The sequence below is a fragment of the Elephantulus edwardii genome, unplaced genomic scaffold (genome assembly GCF_000299155.1).
Source record: "Elephantulus edwardii isolate Elephantulus edwardi_28Jun2011 unplaced genomic scaffold, EleEdw1.0 scaffold00047, whole genome shotgun sequence".
In the NCBI taxonomy this organism is placed as follows: domain Eukaryota; kingdom Metazoa; phylum Chordata; class Mammalia; order Macroscelidea; family Macroscelididae; genus Elephantulus; species Elephantulus edwardii.
This window is the reverse complement of record NW_006399797.1, coordinates 6094662-6113101: the sequence shown is the minus strand read 5'-3', so window position 1 is coordinate 6113101 and position 18440 is coordinate 6094662. Positions and strand designations below refer to the sequence as shown.

The following is an 18440-nucleotide window of genomic DNA, read 5'->3' as shown; positions in this document are numbered from 1 at the left end:
ATACAAAACTTGTATTCCGTGGAGACTCTTCGTTAGGAGAGAGTGGTACTTCAGACTACACCAGCTCTTCTCTAACACCGCCCAGCCAAGAGCGCTGCAGAAGGCATCCAGTAATGGCCTTGGGGCACCCCCCATTCAACTTCTGCAAACTCTCCCGGCTCCCCAGCCTGCCTCAGAGCTCTGGCCTGAGTGTAATTAATCCACTCTCCTTCCACCATCTCCAGCTATCCTATATTATTCTTTGCTGCTGTGGTATATATTTTGTGCTTTTATTTCATGTTTTAGCTCAAAAAGAAATTTCCTTCCCACCCTCCTTGTCTAACAACAAATAGTATGTATATTAGTCATTAGTACCAAAATCAGTAGAGCCCTCTTGTTTTACTGCCATTTTAAACATTTTTTTAATTATCACCAATGCTGGCAACCTTTTAAAGGTAGAAATTGGTGGAGAACAAAACAGGGAAAAGGGAAACAATTCTTTTTAAAAAATACTTGTTTCTTCTTGCAACAGTCTTGATATAAAGCAGCTTTGGAATTAGCTTCATGTGTGGGGCAAGTGGACTGTTGAATGTGGATGCTACTGAGTTTCAAAATGGCCATCAGGCTGGCTGACTGTGGAAGCAGACAAAAAAAGAAATTCTCTTGAAAGTTAGAATCCTGAGTTTGTGGTGAATAGATCTGTTTATGAGGGAAGCTCCTGCCTCATGACCTCTCTTTCCTGGAATACTATTTCACTACTAATCGTCATTGCGTTACTGAACACAGAGCTAATCATTCCCCTCCCCAACTGTGCACTTACACTGCTTTTCTGAAGGGAGGTTTGTCCCATTTCTTAGGAAATTCTAGTAAAGAGAAGGAATGTGAAGGAGGCTGAGCTCCTAGGAACAAACTTAGAAGAAGAGGTCGTATAGGTTCCTTCTGAACTTCTCCTTCATGTTAGATGAATATGAGGACATGGATATGGGTAGTTACCTGACAAAGTTGCTTTCTGTGAGGAGGACTGGAAGTAAATGGCTGGGAATGTTTATCACACAGGAAAATTATGAATTAAACAAGCCTTGAGTTACTATACTTAGAGATACTATGGACAAAAGCTTGAATGAACCAAGAAGCATCAAAACATGATGAAAGGAATACAGTCACTATACCAAAAAGAATTGGTCAACACTGAAAAAAAAATCAGGAAGTACCATTTGAACAAAAGCCAGTGGTTATAAAGGAAGAAGTTCAAGCTGTATTGAAGGCATTGGCCAAAATTAACGTCCCAGGAATTGTTGGGAAACCAGTTGACATGTTTCAACCCTCCACAGGCTTGACAGTCTATACCAGAGAATTTGGAGGAAAGCTACCCGGCCCACTGGCTGGAAGAAATCTGTATTTGCCCCTGTCCTCAAGAAAGGAGACCCAACAGAATGTGGATCTTATTTAACAATATAATTAATATCACATGCAAGCAAAATATTGCTGAAGATCATCCAAAACCAGCTAAGATAGGACATTGGGAAGAAACTGTGACACCAGGGATATCATTGCTGTTGTCCGATGGATCCTGGCTAAAAGGAGAGAATACCAGACGAACGTCTGTGTTTTATTGACTATACAAAGGCATTTTGACTGTGTTTATCATAAAAATTATGGCTAACAATGAGAAGAATCCCAGAACACTTAATTATGCTCATACAAAATCTATACCTAAACCAAGAAACTACTGTATGAAAGAAGAAAAGGAACCTTGCATGGTTTAAAATCACAAAGGGTATGCCCCAGGCATGTATCCTTTCTCCATACCCATTCAATCTATATGCTGAGCAAATAATTCATGAAGTTGGACGCTAGGAAGAAGAATGTGGCACCAGGCAGAGAAAGACTCATTAGCAACCTGTTCATGCAAATGGTGCAATCTTGCTTGCTGAAAATGAAGAGAATCTGAAATACTTGTTGCAGAAGATCAAGAACACAGCCTTCAAAATGGTTTCAAAATCAATTCATGCAAAATCAAGAAGACAAAAATTCTCACCACTGAGTCAATAAACAATGTCATGATAGATTGAAATTGTCAATGATTGCTTCATGTTGAAATAAATATTCAACACCATTGATACCAACAGTCAGGAGATACAGTGCATTGGGCAAATCTGCTATCAAGGATCTGTCCAAAATACCAAAGAGCAATGATGCCAGTCTAAAGACTAAAGTGTGCCTAATTCAGCTTGTAGTCTTTTTAGTTACTTGCTATAAGTCTGGACAATGAATAAAGATGACAAAAGAATTGATACCTTTGAGTTGTGGTGTTAGAGAAGAGTACTGAATATTCCATGGATGCCAAAAGAACAAACAGATAATGTCTTGGAAAAGGCGTAGCCAGAGTGCTCCTCGGAAGATGGCAAATCTCTGTCTCACTTACTTTGGGCATGTTGCTAGGAGAGGCTATTGCTTGGAAAGGTGGAGGGTGAGCAAAAGAAAAGAAGATCCTAAGCGAGATGAATAGACAATGACAGCAATAGACTTGAGTGTGTTAATGAAAATAGCACAGGATAGGACAGGATTCGGGTCTGTTGTACACAGGGTCTCTGAGTTGTACTCAATGGCACGTAACAACAACCACCCCTACTATGGTATGGGGATCCTAAGCCAATAAGTGAACATGTTCTAGGACAGGAAAGGGAACCCTGGTGGCCTCGGTGATGAGTTATGATGCCAGTTTAAAAGTGGAGCCTTTCGAGCAGTTCAAATCCACCGCTGGGTCCACAGGAGAAAGATAGGCAGTCCGCCCCATGTGACTTATAGCCAGTAAAAGGTCACTGGAGGGTTAGCTCTGATTAGGTTCTGACTCAATGGCAATGAGCTTGAATTGAGAACAGGGGGGAAATGTCATTAAAGGCAAAGATAAAATCTTAGATAAACCAAAGTACGTAGTCACTAAACACTATTGGAGAGGCGGTTACAGCTAACCTTCAAACTCACCACGAGATTAACTAGATGGAGAGAAGCATTATCTACTCTCTCCCCATCTCCTGCCTACACACACACACCCCCCAACTCAAACCTGGACATCATAACACAAATTGGGAAGCAATGTATTAAAATTTTGTAAATAAATCAGAGTCAAAGAAATAACAGAAATTGAGAGAAACTTTAAACATATGCAGATATAACCATCAACTAAGTAAAGGTGGATTTAGAACCTAATAGAAATTCACAATGGAAAGTAGGTAATGGAAATAATTAACTCAATGAGTAGAATAGTAAACTTCTGAAAAAAAAATTAGTAAAAGACATAATATAGAGAGGAAAAACATGAAAGAGGTTGAGTTGGAAAATAAAATGAGTACAAAAACTGAGTTAATTTCTCTCTCACAGATTATTGTTAAAAGAAATTCTAGATGTATGGGAATGATCATATGAAACACAATGTGAATGCAAAAAAAATTTTAAATCTGGAAAAATATTTAAAAATCTGAAAAGTCTATTTAACAGAAGAAAATTAAATCCAGTAGGGAAAAAAATTCAACACAAAAAGCAAAGCCATTTTAAAGGGGGTGGCTTAGTTATAGAAGTATAGATTGTAAATGAAAATAGTTAAATGGAACCTTAAAAATAAGATAAAGCTAAAACTACTAGGCAATTACATGGAGAAGAGAGAAAATATTTTCAGGAAGAAGACAGAAATGTTGACATAATCTGTCAGTTAAAAAGAATACAGTTGTACACAGTCTTGCTGTTGTTGTGTTCTGTAGAATCGGAACCTGCAGCAGATTTTCAGAGGCAGTAAATCACACGGATTGTCCATCATTCTCCCAGGGAGCAGCTTGTGGATTCAAACACATACCACTAAGCAACCAGATCTCCCTTGTACATAGTACATAATATAAATTAACATAATATTATGTTAACAATGTAACTAATGAAAGGACAAAAGTAAAATTACACAAACTCATAAAGGGATATCAAGTCATTAGAGTAGGGGAAATAGATCAACCTGATGAAGCAGGAATAAAGGAAAGAAAAGGGAAAAAAATACAAAGCACAGAAATAGGTTAATATATGGGAGATAACAAAATCAATTCAGATTTATCAATTTTTACAAGAAACAAATTAACTCCTGTGATACGACTATAATATTTTGCTTTAGCTAGCTTTGTGCCCATAATAAGAGATATTTAAATTAATACGAAGTCAGAAAATCCTTTTCAACCATATGGGTTTTATAATGTTAGGGTAAGAAAATGGCATTGAAAATTACTATAATTTCTTGCCTAGGGAACTGCAAATATCATTAACAAAGTGTCATAGATAGGAAAGGCATATCTTAAAAGTTTAAGTTACAATTGATTGATCCCCACCCCTAAAATCTGTCTTACTTTGGGTTTACAAAGGAAATTGAGAAGGAACATCACAAGTCAAATTGGAATGTGAAGTCATATAATCCCAAAATAGGAGAACTCAAGGAGAAAAGAAAGACTTCAAGGATAAAATGGAGAACTAGTAGAATTCATGCTGGAAAAAGAAAAATGTTGACTAAAATAAATACTGAGAATAAGTCTTTGATCCAGCTTTAAAAAGACGGATGAGTGGGCTCTGTGGCCAGGTGCTGTCAGCAGGTCTAACTCATGAGGACCTCATGTGAGTAGGACGGCTCCATAGAGTTTTCTGGGTTCTAATCGGAAAGGGTGTGTGCTAGGGATGTGTTCTGTCTCCATACCTTTTCATGCTATATGCAGAACAGATCATCAGGGAGGCTGAGCTGTATGAGGAGGAATGTGGCATTAGAATTGGAAGATTCACCAGCAACCTGCGTTATGCAGATGGCACAGCCCTGCTTGCTGAAACTGCAGAAGGTCAAGGATTTCAGCCTTCAGTACGGATTGAAACTCAAAATTAAGAAAACAAGGATTCTCACCACTGGGCCAATTGGCAGCAGCATTATGGATGGTGAAGAGATTGAGATAGTTAACATCTTCAGTTTGCTTGGCTCCACAATCAACACTCTTGGTACCAGGACCCAGGAAATCCAGACGAATTGCACTGAGAAAGTCAGCTGTCAGGGACCCCTCCAGAGTCTTGAATAGCAACAGTGTCAGTCTAGAGACTAAGTTGTGCCTGCTCTAGGCCACAGTCTTTGCAGTTGCTTGCTATGTGTCAGAGAGCTGGACAATGACTAGGGATGACAGAAAGAGAATTGATGCTTCTGAGCTGTGGTACTGGAGAAGAGTTTTGAATATTCCATAGACTGACAGGAGAACAAATAGGTTCGTCCTAGAGAAGGTGAAGCCAGCCTGCTCCTTGGAGACAAGGGTTCTGCTTCATCTGACATACTTTTGGGCATGTTGCAAGGGGGGATCAGTCCTTGGAGAGGGGCATCATGCTTGGAAGGGTGGAAGGACAGAGAAAGAGAGGGAGACCATTGATGAGATGGACTGATGTGGTGACTGGGGTAATGAGGGTAGTGTGTCAGAGCCAGTAACGTTGGCACAGGACAGAGGTTTCAGGGCTATTGTCCATAGCGTCACTATGAGTCGCAAGCAACTCGACAGCACATTACAACTACAACAATGGTTCTTTGGGAGAAAGATTAGAAATATCTCATAAAGATGATTGTTGTTAGGTGCCACTGAGTCAAGTACGACATATAACAACTCTATGAACAACAGTTCTGGGAGAGCTCTACCAAATCCTTTCTACATGGGTAACTATTATGGCATTTGCCACACCAGTGGCAGTGTTCAGTACCACAGCAACCCCAGGTTACCTCAGTATAGCAAATTGACAGACCAGTGCTGTACCACTTAAAAGAATGTTCCTCCCAAACATGCCAGGTCTCAGGGCTACAGGCTAAATCCAGGTTCACACATGATTGTGACTGAAATAAAATTTAAAACAACAACAACAACCAGTTTACACCTGACTTTCACCAAAATCAAGAGAACCGACCCTCCAGAATCCAACTGCTTCACACATGAACTTCCAAACTGGAGTCTTGGTTAGTCCCCAGCTGACTTTTAAATACAAAGACCTGCTCACCAGGTCCTGATTGACTTAAACAAGAGGCTTCCAGCCCATAGCTGATTGATAGCTAAATCCAGGCTACCAGCCAGTTCACACATGATTGTGAACAAAATTTAAAAAAAGAAAAAGAAAAAACAACGAAACTATTTATACCCTACTTACAACCAAGTGAAGAGATATCAGGGTTGACGGAAGACAGAGAAGGAGAGCAATGACGTATACTGTATTGAAAGAGAGAAGGGAGAGCACTGTTTAAAAGGGATCTATGATTAGGTATCACTATCATGACAGGAGTCCAGAATGAAGGCTGCATAGTGGAGAGGACTTGGGGGGAGGGATTGCATACAATGAAAGAGTTTTTCTTTTACTTTTCAAAGAGAAGAGTTAATTGGGGGGAAGGGGTGGGCAGGGAGAAGTGCAACAATGAATGATTGGAAACCCTAAGTCTCTGTACACTTTCATTAAAATCAAGAAGGAAAAAAAAATAAGAGAACCTATCCTCCAGAATACAACTGCTTTACACATAAGCAGGAGGCAGGTCCAAATTCTAGTTTTTCAAGAGAAACCATTTTAAACAAAACCACCTGATTTTTTTTTTTTTATTTTTTTTTTAAACCACCTGATTTTTAAAACACTTGTTCAAATTCTTTAAAACACTACATGGGGCAAGCTAAACACAGTACATGAATCTGTTCCTCACAACCAGGGTGTAACCAAAACATACTTCCATCTTGCCCTTCACTGCCTCCTCCTGTCTTCCAAAGGCTCCGAGGCTGGCCAGGCCCTATGTACTCAGAACCACCGCACACCCCACCCCCACCCCATACCCCAGCAGGTATCCTCACTCACCTCTTCCATGTTGGCTTCGAAGGGGCCCGCTGATTGACACTCAGGACAGGCGCCTGGCTTCCCTTCCTTGTTTTGTGACTGGTAGAAGTGTCCCAGGACAAAATTGCACGTGTTGCAGTTGTACTTGACTAGGCTGAGCTGGGGTAGAACACTTGTGTAGCTAGTGACTACTCCACTTGTGCAGATCTGCTGGTTCAGGTAGTATTCCATAATTTCTACGTTGGATCCAGTGTGGAAAACGATGTATACAAACTTTGGAAGTAAGCCAGTATAAAATAAAATTTTCATTAAAAACATAATTTCTACACTGGATCGCCTTTCTTGGGAATGGAACAAATATACTTCCAGTCAATCAGCCAGGCAGCCGTCCTTCATATTTTCTAGCATAGACTCTTAAGCCATCCAGGGTTTGCATCTGTTGTTTGAAACACACCAATCTATTTTTGGTAATGTCTTCAGTACAGATTGAATTTTTTTCTTTGATTATTATTTGCTCTTGGTCATATGGTACTTTCTTATTTCAGTGTTGGATAATTCTTTCTGGTACAGTGATTTTGTGTATTCCCTCCATCTTCATTTTATGTTTTTATGATCATTTAAGATTTTGCCCATAGCATTTCTCAGCTTTGCAACTTGAGGCTTGGATTTGTTTTATAATTATGTGGGCTTGAGAAATGCCAGGTGAGTTCATCCCTTTTTGTTTTCCTATTCCAGCCCTTGGCACATTCCTTTATAATACTTTGCTTTGTCTTCTCGAGCTGCCCTTTGAAATCAGCTTTTTTACTTCAGAGTCTCTTTCCTTTTTTTGGCTTCTCAGTGCTCTAGTGCAGTTTTCAGTTTCTTCTGACATTCATTTTGGCTTTTTCCTTTCTACTCTGTAGTGATATTTTGCTCTCTTCATGGATGTTGTCATTGATGCCGTCCCACAATTCCATTGGTCTTCAGTCATTGGTGTCCAGTGTTTCAAACCTATCCTTACGATGATTTTTAAATTTGGGTGAAATAGACCCCCGGTTATATTTTGGTTCTCCTGAATTTGTTTTCTTTTCCTTCGGCCTCAACTGGAACTTGCACATGAGTAATTAATGTTCTGTTCCACAGTCAGCAGCTGGCCTAGTTTTAACTGCTGATATTGAGCTTCTCCAACAATTCCATCCACAGATGAAGTCAGTCTGATTCTTATGCAATCCATCAGATGAAGTCTAGGTAAAAAGTCACCTTTTGTGTTTTTAAAAAAGCATATTTGTAATGTATAAATCACAGAACACACAAAACTCAGTTCTTCTGTTTTGGCCTCATTTCTATCACCAAATGTGTACCATTCCTTCTTCATTTTTTTCATTTTTTTCATTCTAGTCACCAGTTACTAACATCTTAATTGCATGTTTGGTCAGTTTTGGACTGTAAAATTTGGTAAAAAAAACACACCAGCACCTTCAGTTTCTTCCTCTTTGGCTTTAGCTGTTGGTGTGTATATTTGAATAATGGTCATAATAACAAGTCTTCCTTGTATGTGTATGGATAATATCCTGTCACTCATGACATACTTCAGGCTAGAACTCAGAATTGTCTTTTTAACTATGAATGCAACACCATTATTAATCTATTTTTCATTTCCAGCATAGTATTCTGTAAAGAGAACAAGGACCACATGGGACTGGCCATATCTGACCTTTACCAACTTCATGAAGGGGTTCTGTCCCTGTCAACAGCATCTGCAACACAAAACCAATTTCCATGAGGTCACACATGTCCCCCACACTTCTGTATTTCTTTCTTCTCATCCCAGCCACCAATCTTTCTGATTTACTGGGTCCAGAATCCTATGTGATAACTCACAGGCCATAAAGAACCATACTGAGGAAATTAGAAGGCTGTGCTTCAGGCTAGTTGCAGAATACAGTCAAGATAGATTCTGAAATCTGCTATGTGGTACCTCAGCCTTGAGTCTTGTGGCCTTAGGCCAGTTTTACAAAATTCTCAGCCCACTAATATTGGCTCCTTAAAGCTCTCACCCCACACTTAGTCCTCTAGCAAACTTGGGCAAAAGGCTCTTAGCTTTGGTCCAGTGTCCAATATTGTAACAGTCCTAAGGTCCACTTAGTCTCACATCATGTTTCTAGTCCTCAGCTCTGGCCACTGCTGCTGTTTCTGTAAGCCTAATTGATGCAAGAGTCTCTGGGCCCAAAGGGTAAGCCCCGCATGCTTGCTTCTTTGAGGGCTCAACCAGCATGCTTGCTTCTTATTTGCTGGTGGTAAGAGTCTCAAATCTGCCACAGTAGCAAGACTAGCCAATTCCCTTGTGGATAGGCTAACACACCCTGTTCACAGATACCTACTCATCCACATGGCAAAGTCATAATTATTAAACCATGAACACCACATATACCATGTGATTGTCTTCAGAGTGGCCGAATCCAGTCTATCTCATCTCACTGATTCCTAGAATATTGATGCACACATGTTCCAGTTCTTTTTCACAACTTCTGGTTTTCCAGCATTCATACTTTATACAACCATTAGCTAGGTTCAATTTCCAACTTTTGGGTTCATAATATATCACTTCATTATATTAATTGACTTTGTCTTGTCGGGCGGCCTTTTGAAATCCCCTGTCCAGTTCCTTAATGTCTTGATGTCTTCCTTCTGCTTTGGCTTCTCGGCACTCCAGTGCAATATTCAAAGTCTCTTCTGACATCAATTTTGGTCTTTTCTTCCTCCTCCATCTTTACAGTCTTCACAATGACCTTTTGCACTCTTCCTGGATGATGTTCTTGATATCTTCCCATAATTCATCTGGTCTTCACTTCTTAGTGTTCAAGGCCTCAAACCTGTTCCTGAGATGGTTCTGAAATTCAGGTGGGATAGACTCAAGGTCATATTTTCGTTCCTGTGGGCTTGATTTCACTTTCCTTAGCTTCAGCTTAAACTTAAATATGAGTAGTTGGTGGTCTGTTCCACAGTCAGAAACCAGCCTAGTTTTCACAGCTGATATTGAGCTTCTACAGCAGTTCTTTCCACAAATGCAATCTTTCTGATTCCTATGCATACTATCACGTGAGATCCATGTATATAGACTGCGTTTATGTTTCTTATAAAATGTATTTGCAATGAATAAATTGTTGATAGTGCAAAATTCTATCATCCTATGTCCAGCTTCATTTCTGTGACCAAGTCCATGCATTCCAACTAGTGATCCTTCTTCTCTGTTCTCAACTTTTGCATTCCAGTCACCCATCACTATTAACGCATCTTGGTTGCATGTTCAATCGATTTCTGACTGCAAAAGTTGGTAGAAATCATCTGTTTCCTCCTCTCTGGCTCTGGCTGTTGGTGCATATATTTGAATGATTGTGGTATTCACTGGACTTCCTTGTATACATATGGATATTATCCTGTCACTCACAATATTGTATTTCAAGACAGATCTAGAAATGACTTTTTTAACTATGAAAGCAATCCCATTTTCCCTCACCTTTTCATCTCCGCATAAAAATCATTTGATAATCTGATTCAGAATGTCCCATGCCAGTCCATCTCATCTCACCAATACCTACTATGTCAATATTTATGCATTCCATTTCTTCCTTAACAATATCTAATTTTCCTACATTCATAGTTGTCACATTCCATGTTCCAACCACTAGTGTCTGCTTACAACTGTTTCTCCTCCTTAGTATTTCCATACTTGAAAGTTCCACATCTGTTTCCCTATCTGCTGGTCTAAGTGTGTTCTATTGCCCATAGGGTTTTCGAAGGCCTGCTGTTTTGGAAGTGGATGGCCAATCCTTCTTCCTAGTCTGTCTTAATCTGAATTTTCAGATTTAGAAAAGTATCTGACAGACAAGCATTTTACAGAACAATGCAGATGAAAGATCTTTCCCAAGTGTAGAAATAGCCAGTAGTTTTAGTTTTGTCCCTGCCCTTGACATGAGTCGCTTGACCCACCCCTTTCCCTGCTCCACCTGTAGTCCCTTCTATTCCCACCTACTCCCTTCAACACCTATCTCCTGCTGTACACCCCTTGATCTGATAGCTTATATCTCAAGCTTTGTGGGTTTCTGTGATTCCAAATTCTTCAAGATGCTGCCAATTTCTTATGCTGTGATCAGCGTCCCTTGAGTTTAGGGGCCTGTAAGTCCAAATGTAAAGCTCTAATATTAGGGAAACCTTCTTATTTCAGATGGTTCTGAAGAAAAATCCTTTCCCCTTAACACGTTGCCACAAATGACGGCAAAATGTGTTTCTAAGCACAGTCATCAATTTAAAAGTGTGTGGCAACGTATTTCATTATAATAAAATGTGCAAAGAGCCAGAGTAAGAAAATCAAAGAGGCCAAACTGGCTCAGCATTTCTTAAGCTCAGGGAACTGAAGAGGAAATTCAAGCCTTGAGTTGCAATACTTATGGATACTTTGGGCGAATATTGAATGATCCTGCAAGTATTAAAAGAAGATGGAAAGAGCTCTTTTCTCTTGGGCTTAGATCAGGCGACAGCCAGATTCTATCGCTCAGCCATGGCCAAAATCAAGGCTCGGGACCTTCGCGGAAAGAAGAAGTAGGAGCTGTTAAAACAGCTGGACGATCTGAAGATGGAGCTTTCCCAGCTGCGTGTCGCCAAAGTGACAGGTGGTGTGGCTTCTAAGCTCTCCAAAATCCGAGTTGTCCAAAAATCCATTGCCCGTGTTCTCACTGTTATTAACCAAACTCAGAAGGAGAACCTCGGAAAATACTATAAGGGCAAGAAGTATAAACCCCTGGATCTGCGGCCCAAGAAAACATGTGCCATGCGCTGAAGGCTCAACAAGCATGAGGAGAACCTGAAGACCAAGAAGCAGCAGCGAAAAGAGCGCCTGTACCCACTGCGGAAATATGCAGTCAAGGCCTGAACTTAAATAAATAAAACACAAAACTAAAAAAAAAAAAAGAAGATGGAAAGAGTATACAGAGTTGTTATACCAAAAGGAATTGGCAGACACAGAAGAATTTAATGAAACAACATATGAGCAGCAGCCTCTAGTGATGAAGAAGAAGTTCAGACTGCTTTGAAACAATTGGCCAAAGGCCCCAGGAATTTATGGTTTACCAAGTGACAGTATTTCAGCTAACAGATGCTGCCGTGGATGGGCTCACCAAGTGGTGCCAAGAAATCTGGAGAACAACCACTTGGCCAACTGACTGGAAGAGGTCTATATTTGTTCCAATTCCAAAAAAAGGTGATCTCACAGAGTGTGGAAATTATCAAACAATATCATTAATATCACATTCAAGCAAGATTTTGCTGAAGATTATTAAAAAACTACTGGAACAGCACATCAACAGAGAACTACCAGAAGTGCAGCTGGATTTAGATGGGGCTGTGGTACTAGGGATATTGTAGCTAATGTTAGATGGATCTTGGCTGAAAGCAAGAAGTACCAGAAGAATGTCTATCTTTGTTTCATTGATTACTCAAAGGCATTTGACTGTGTGGATCATAACAAACTGTGGCTAACTCTGAGAAGAATGGGAATCCCAGAACACTTGATCATGCTAATGTGAAACCTATGTTTAGACCAGGAGGCAGTCATCAGAACAGAGCAAGGAAACACTGCATGGTTCAAAATTGGGAAGGGTGTACACCAGGGCTGTATCCTGTCTCCATACCTTTTCAATCTTTATGCAGAACAGGTTATCTGGGAGGCTGGGCTCTATGAGGAGGACCTGAAGCACTTGCTGTGGAAGTTCAGGGACTGCAGTCTTCAGTATGGATTGAGGCTCAATGTCAAGAAAACAAAGATTCTCACCACAGGGCTGATTGGTAGCATCATAATGGATGGTGAAGAGATTGAGATTGTTCACGGTTTTGGTTTGCTTAGATCCACATTCAACACTCTTGGCACCAACAGCCAGGAAATTAAAAGATGTATTGTGATGGAAAAGTCTGCAGTTAGAGACCTCTCTGAAGTGCTGAAGTTCAAAGATGTCAGTATGGAGACTAAGGTGTGCCTGATACATGCCATGGTCTTTGCAATCACTTACTATGCATAAGAGAGCTGGACAGTGAATAGGGATGATAGAAAAAGAATTGATGCCTTTGAGCTGTGGTGCTGGAGAAGAGTGTTGAATATACCATGGACTGCTAGGAGAACAAACAGGTTTGTCCTGGAGAGGGTGAAGCCGGGCTGCTCCTTGGAGGCAAGGTTTCTGAAGCTTCATCTGACATACTTTGGACATGTTGCAAGGAGGAACCGTCCTTGGAGAGGAACGTCATGGTTTGGAGGGTGGAGGGACAGCACAGGAGAGGAAGACTCTATGAGGTGAATTGATTGAGTGACTGGGATAATGGGGGTAAAGTGTGTCAGAGATGGTGAGATTGGCACAGGATAGGACAGAGTTTAGGGCTGTTGTACATAGGGTTGCTATGAGTCACAGACGACTCGACAGCATAAAACTACAACAATAAAGCACTTACTGTTGCATCATTAGGGTTCCTTCTATTAGTAGGCTACTGGGCCTAAAATACTAAATGTTACTAACAATATCAGGATGACTTCTTGGCTTGAAATAAAGATCATACCATTCCATGACTTAAAACCAGCTTGACATCCTCTACCCTTGTTTTGCTCTTTCAGTCATTGTCCTATGCCTGAAGAACATGTCTATCATACTATTTACTTTTGCACTAAGTGGCTGCAGAAAGGTGTGTTCTAATGTATATATAAATATATATATATATATATATAATTTTTTTTAGTATTTCTCTTTCCTTGTCAACCATCATCTCATAGTTTGTCATAACTCATGAGCTCACTTAGGAGTTCAGCTGAGTTCTTCCCAGATATATGCATCTACTCTGTATAGTAACTTAACCAGGTTTCTGAACCAGGAAAGCTAAAGTCTAGACTATGGTAAATCATCAGGGTAATAAATGTCACCCAGATGTTACTGGTGGCCTTTCCCTACTTGGTTACATCCCAGATATATAGTTTAAAATAAAGAGTAACCTGGGATGAGCATCTGAGGAGGTCTTCTGAATAATGGCATATTCATTATAGTATGTGGGTTATGACAATTCAGTTGACTCTTTAGAGACTTTTCCGTATATTTCCTCATCTCATAGGAGTAAGATCCTCAAAGAGGGTTAACTATTTGCATCTATCCTAGATGTTAAAGTGTAACTTAGAGATTCCTGCTTCAAAGCTCATAATCTCTTGGGGCAAATGCCACCCAGCCTGTAAAAGAAAGGATATTTCTTTTGTGTTGACAAAAATTGCCTCTTGTGTGACACCTGCAGAGTAACCCTCACATCCACTACCAAGACCATGCCAGTAGACATTACTCTCAAAGACTCAATAGCTTGGAAGCTTAGTAGTTCTGAGGTCATGTTCTTAAATAATGTAGCAATGGAGTTATATGACCTCCAGGTATCTTTTCATCATGAGAGATGGAAATTCATAAGAGGTTTTAATGGTGGCGGGGGATGGAAGGGCTGTTTGTCTTCCAGGTTCCATAATTCACAGCTCTGAAGTCAAGGCTGAGGTCCTCCGTGAAGAGAAAGGTCACTGGCAATATCAGGGTGGTCTCTTGTAAAAGACTCACAGGCTGCCTTCCAAGAGTCATAGAATGACATTTATTATCCTGGTGATTTACCAGAGCCTAGCTCCTAGCTTCTTAGTTTCAGAAACAGGTTTAATCAACACACAGAGAATAGATTCATTATCAGAGCTGGATTCACCTTAACCAAGCTCCCAAGGTTGATTTGTAAACCAAAATGCCAGTTGACATTTATATAGAGAAATATAACTGGCTGCTATTATTCATGTACAGGTGACTCGCTCATTCTTTCTCTGTAGGCAGACCTACACAAGGGGGCAGATCTTAATCAGAAAGTTATTTAGTGAGTGTGAAATCAGAATAAAGGCCAATCAAATGGTTAATGGCATAAGCTAAGAAAACAATCCACTTCATGCCCAATATGGCCCTGCCAATTAAACCAAGACAGGGCAAAGTTCAGACATGAATTGTAATTGACTCAATGGCACACAATAACTATAATGAAACTAAATTTCCAAGAATTCTCTTTTCTCTGATAAGAATTTAAATAAACATTTGTCAATGGTTTATCTTATTTTTTTTTTGGATTGAAGCTAATTCAGACTCATGTTTAGCCAAACTACCTCACCTCCAAAGTTCCCATATTTCTTTAAATGCTAATACTTTCCTTCAGGTTGTATCTCCTCTCATAAGTGTGGTGGGCATTATTTTCTGTCAATTCAGAGCTTAAATCTCTATAAGCAAGCTACTTTTCAGGTTCTTGGATGATTCTGCACTGTTTACCTTGTTGTTGTGTACTATAGTTAGAACTGACCCATAGCTGGCTTTCCCATAATTTTCAGAGACAGTAAATCACCCAGAAGGAGACTGCCCATCTTTCTAAACCACATACCTTTGAATTAGTGGCACATTTCCTTACCACTAAGCTACGAGAGCTCCTTCTATTTACGTCAGTCAGAGGGAAGGGATGGCACTGGTAAAGTAGGTGAAGGAGTTCACTGATGCTACTTTCTCATTTTACCATACTCCTGTGCCATGTATGTAATTATTAAATATTTTTCTTTAGATCAATTCACTTTTTAAAAACCAATTTCTTATAAAAGGAGACTTGTACATCCTAGGCATAGCGTGGTGGTTTACATACTGCTGAAAGCCATGCTGCCAGCAGGGTTACCCAGGGTCGATTAGGCTATCAGTGGGAATTCCAAACTAAGAAATACTCTGAATGCTGCAATGAATGGATGAAAATCTAACTCCTTTGTAACCATTCATTAAAATCACAATTAAAATAAAATTTTATTTATAAAAAGAAATACTTTGAAAAAAAAGCTTGACATTCTGCATCTGAGAATTAACCAGTTAAAAACCTTATGGATAGGGGAGCTCTGGTGGCCTAGTGGCAAGGAGCTGCAACTACAATCCCAGAGGCGCACGGTTCGAATCCACCACCAGATGCTCTGCCGGGGAAGGAGGGACAATCTCCTCCAGTACCAGTCAGATCTGATTTGACGGTACACGCACACAAAAATAATAAAATAAATTTAAAAAAAAAACCTTATGGATAACAACAGAGTTTTATCTGACTCACTTGCTTTAAACACAGCATTAAGAGAGGTCATTTGCTAGAGGAAGACATTGTGTTTGGTGAAGTAGAGGGGTTAGGAAGGTGAGAGAGTCCCTTAATCAAGTGGGTGAAATGATACTGCAGACAAAATGATAAGCTGAGGCAGATAAGGACTTGCCAGAAAGACAGAGAACCAAGTTATGTTTCATTCTGCTGCATATGAAGTCACTATGAATCAGAACTGACATAAGGACATCTATATTTTTATTGTAAATGGAAAAAGACTGCTACAAAAATAAATACAGTTTTATTCTATAGTTACCAGAGAAGGGAGTGATAATAGATAATACACGTTTATTAAGATGGGTGAAGGGAAAGGCCATGCAGAATAAGTAGGAGATCAGGCTTTATCATTATATAGTTATGTTTATAATTACTATAATTAATGTTATCAAATAAAATGTATTTGAATGATTAAAAACCCAGTATGCCGTGTAAACTTTCACTTAAATCACACTTTTAAAAAAATGTAGCCCTAAAAATAAATATGTTGAAAAGAAAAGCATTCATTTCGCCCATAAACTTAGATCGATAGTGTTAATGACCATGAGAGGCTGTGGGCCTGAGCATATCTTCGTTGAAGACACATTAGGGCCAGTCTCATACTTCCTCGTTAAACATCACCAGCAACATCAAAAGGGGATGGGAAGCGGGGGGAACTTAGGAGGTTATTTAATATTCTTAATGTCTTGTCCCTCACTCAGCTAAAAACTAATGTCACATTAAGCACCCTGCCTTTTTGACAAAGATGACCGACGCTTTCTGTGGCTTTAAGGATATTTGAAAACTGTTTGCACAGCTGTAGTGATGAGGCCTCTTCCTTCCCAGCCTGGCCCAGCCCCAGATTCTGGCGGATACAGTGACTGACTGTCTTATTCCCCTTTTCTCTCCCACAGGTACACACTGGCAGCTCAGGACCTGGTGATGCGTGCCCGGGGCGTCCTGAAGGACAGAGGATGGCGGATATCTAATGACCGACTGGGCTCAGGGGACGACATTTCTGTATATGTCATTCCTTTAATACATGGAAACAAACTGTCATGAAAGCAGCCCAGGGGATTGGGAGGACTGAGGGGGAGAAAGCGAGGATGCCTCTTGCGGGGCAGGATCGGGTGTGCCCAGGCGGAGTTCCAGGTGATGCAATCTCTTCCCAGCCCAGACTGGATGGGCGGGGAGTTTGCTGCCAAAAGGCCTCCGGTTATGCTTCCAGATGACCCTTAGGTTTCAGTTTCCTCTGTAGTAACAGGTCTGGATACTCACCAACAGCAGAACACAAAGTCTGCTACTGAGTGTTGTGTTTCTGTTGGTTCCATTTATGGGCCTCCTAGTAGGTCTTCTGCCTGTCCGGGACACATGCAACATATTTATTTTCTCTGGAGTAGCTAGGGCAGCCATTTTCAGGTGTAACTGGCAGAAGACTCTTCAGTCGGTCAAGCTGCCGACTTCTACGGGTTTAAAGTGCTGCATTGCAAAGTCAAGGATTTTGCCTCAGAAAGTGTCCATAAGCCTGATATTTTATTTCAAAGAACATTCTCTGTCTATCTCCATTTCTATTAGTCTCTTTTGTGGTGATGATTGGGTAACGCAGAGATTTTTTTTCTCTTTTTCGACATTCCCTGAGTCTTACTCTTTCCCTTCTGTTGAACAGGCCTGGGACTTTCCAGCTCCTTACCAAGGAATTTGTGTTTCAGAGCCCAGCCAGGCTGTCCCTAGAGCCTCGATCCCACACCACCCAGACAGCCATCTGGAGCAGTGCCCTGAATTAACAGAGGGCTGTCTTTGTTATGGAACTGGATTTGTCCCTGAGTTACATTTTCTTACCAAACCAGTGTGTTTTCATGAAAATATGGGTGTTTCTTTGGACCAGCAAGCCCTCTATTGTCTCCAGCAGTCCTCCTTGTTGTGGCTTGTGGTTTCTCTGTGAGCATCCGGGTTTCAGATTCTGGCGTGGTTGGCCCTGCCCCACCTGCTGTGCAGTGGGCCACATGTCAAGCAGCCTTTAAATACAGCAGTGGTGTCAGAAGGTCCTAGTATGAGTCAGCTCCCCATATCTTTTGACAACCATTCCTTCACTCTGGATGCATATCTTAACTGTTGACTCTAACTGCTTCAAAGCCTACTCCAAAGTAGAAGCATCAAAGACATATCCAGAAACATCAGTTCCAGTCTCTTCAACATCTTGGTGGACCAAGCACCCAGAATGGCCCTTTGACATAAGGAAATTTGAAATAGGTTGACCGATCATGCTCCTTCCTGTTCCTTCTACAGGGCATCGTGGTCTTGTCCTCAAGAACTGAGATCCCCTTCTCACTGTAGTTCTACCTCCAAGTGAGCCGTCTGCATGAAGCAGCAGCAACTGCAGAAACCATGGACATGACCATGTCTGCTTGCTGCTTCTCAGCCAGGAGGAATCGCAACACAAACGT

The 18440-nt window shown here is 40.6% G+C and overlaps 1 protein-coding gene across 1 annotated transcript in view; it reads left to right on the top strand.

The window, feature by feature from the left end:
- PPM1H (protein phosphatase, Mg2+/Mn2+ dependent, 1H) overlaps positions 1–17058 on the top strand; it is a 440657-nt gene extending 423599 nt beyond the window's left edge. The window contains exon 10 of the mRNA XM_006886046.1: positions 16911–17058. Within this exon, the coding sequence (XP_006886108.1) occupies positions 16911–17058 (148 nt within the window). The remainder of the gene's footprint in view (positions 1–16910) is intronic.
- The last annotated feature ends 1382 nt before the right edge of the window (positions 17059–18440 follow it).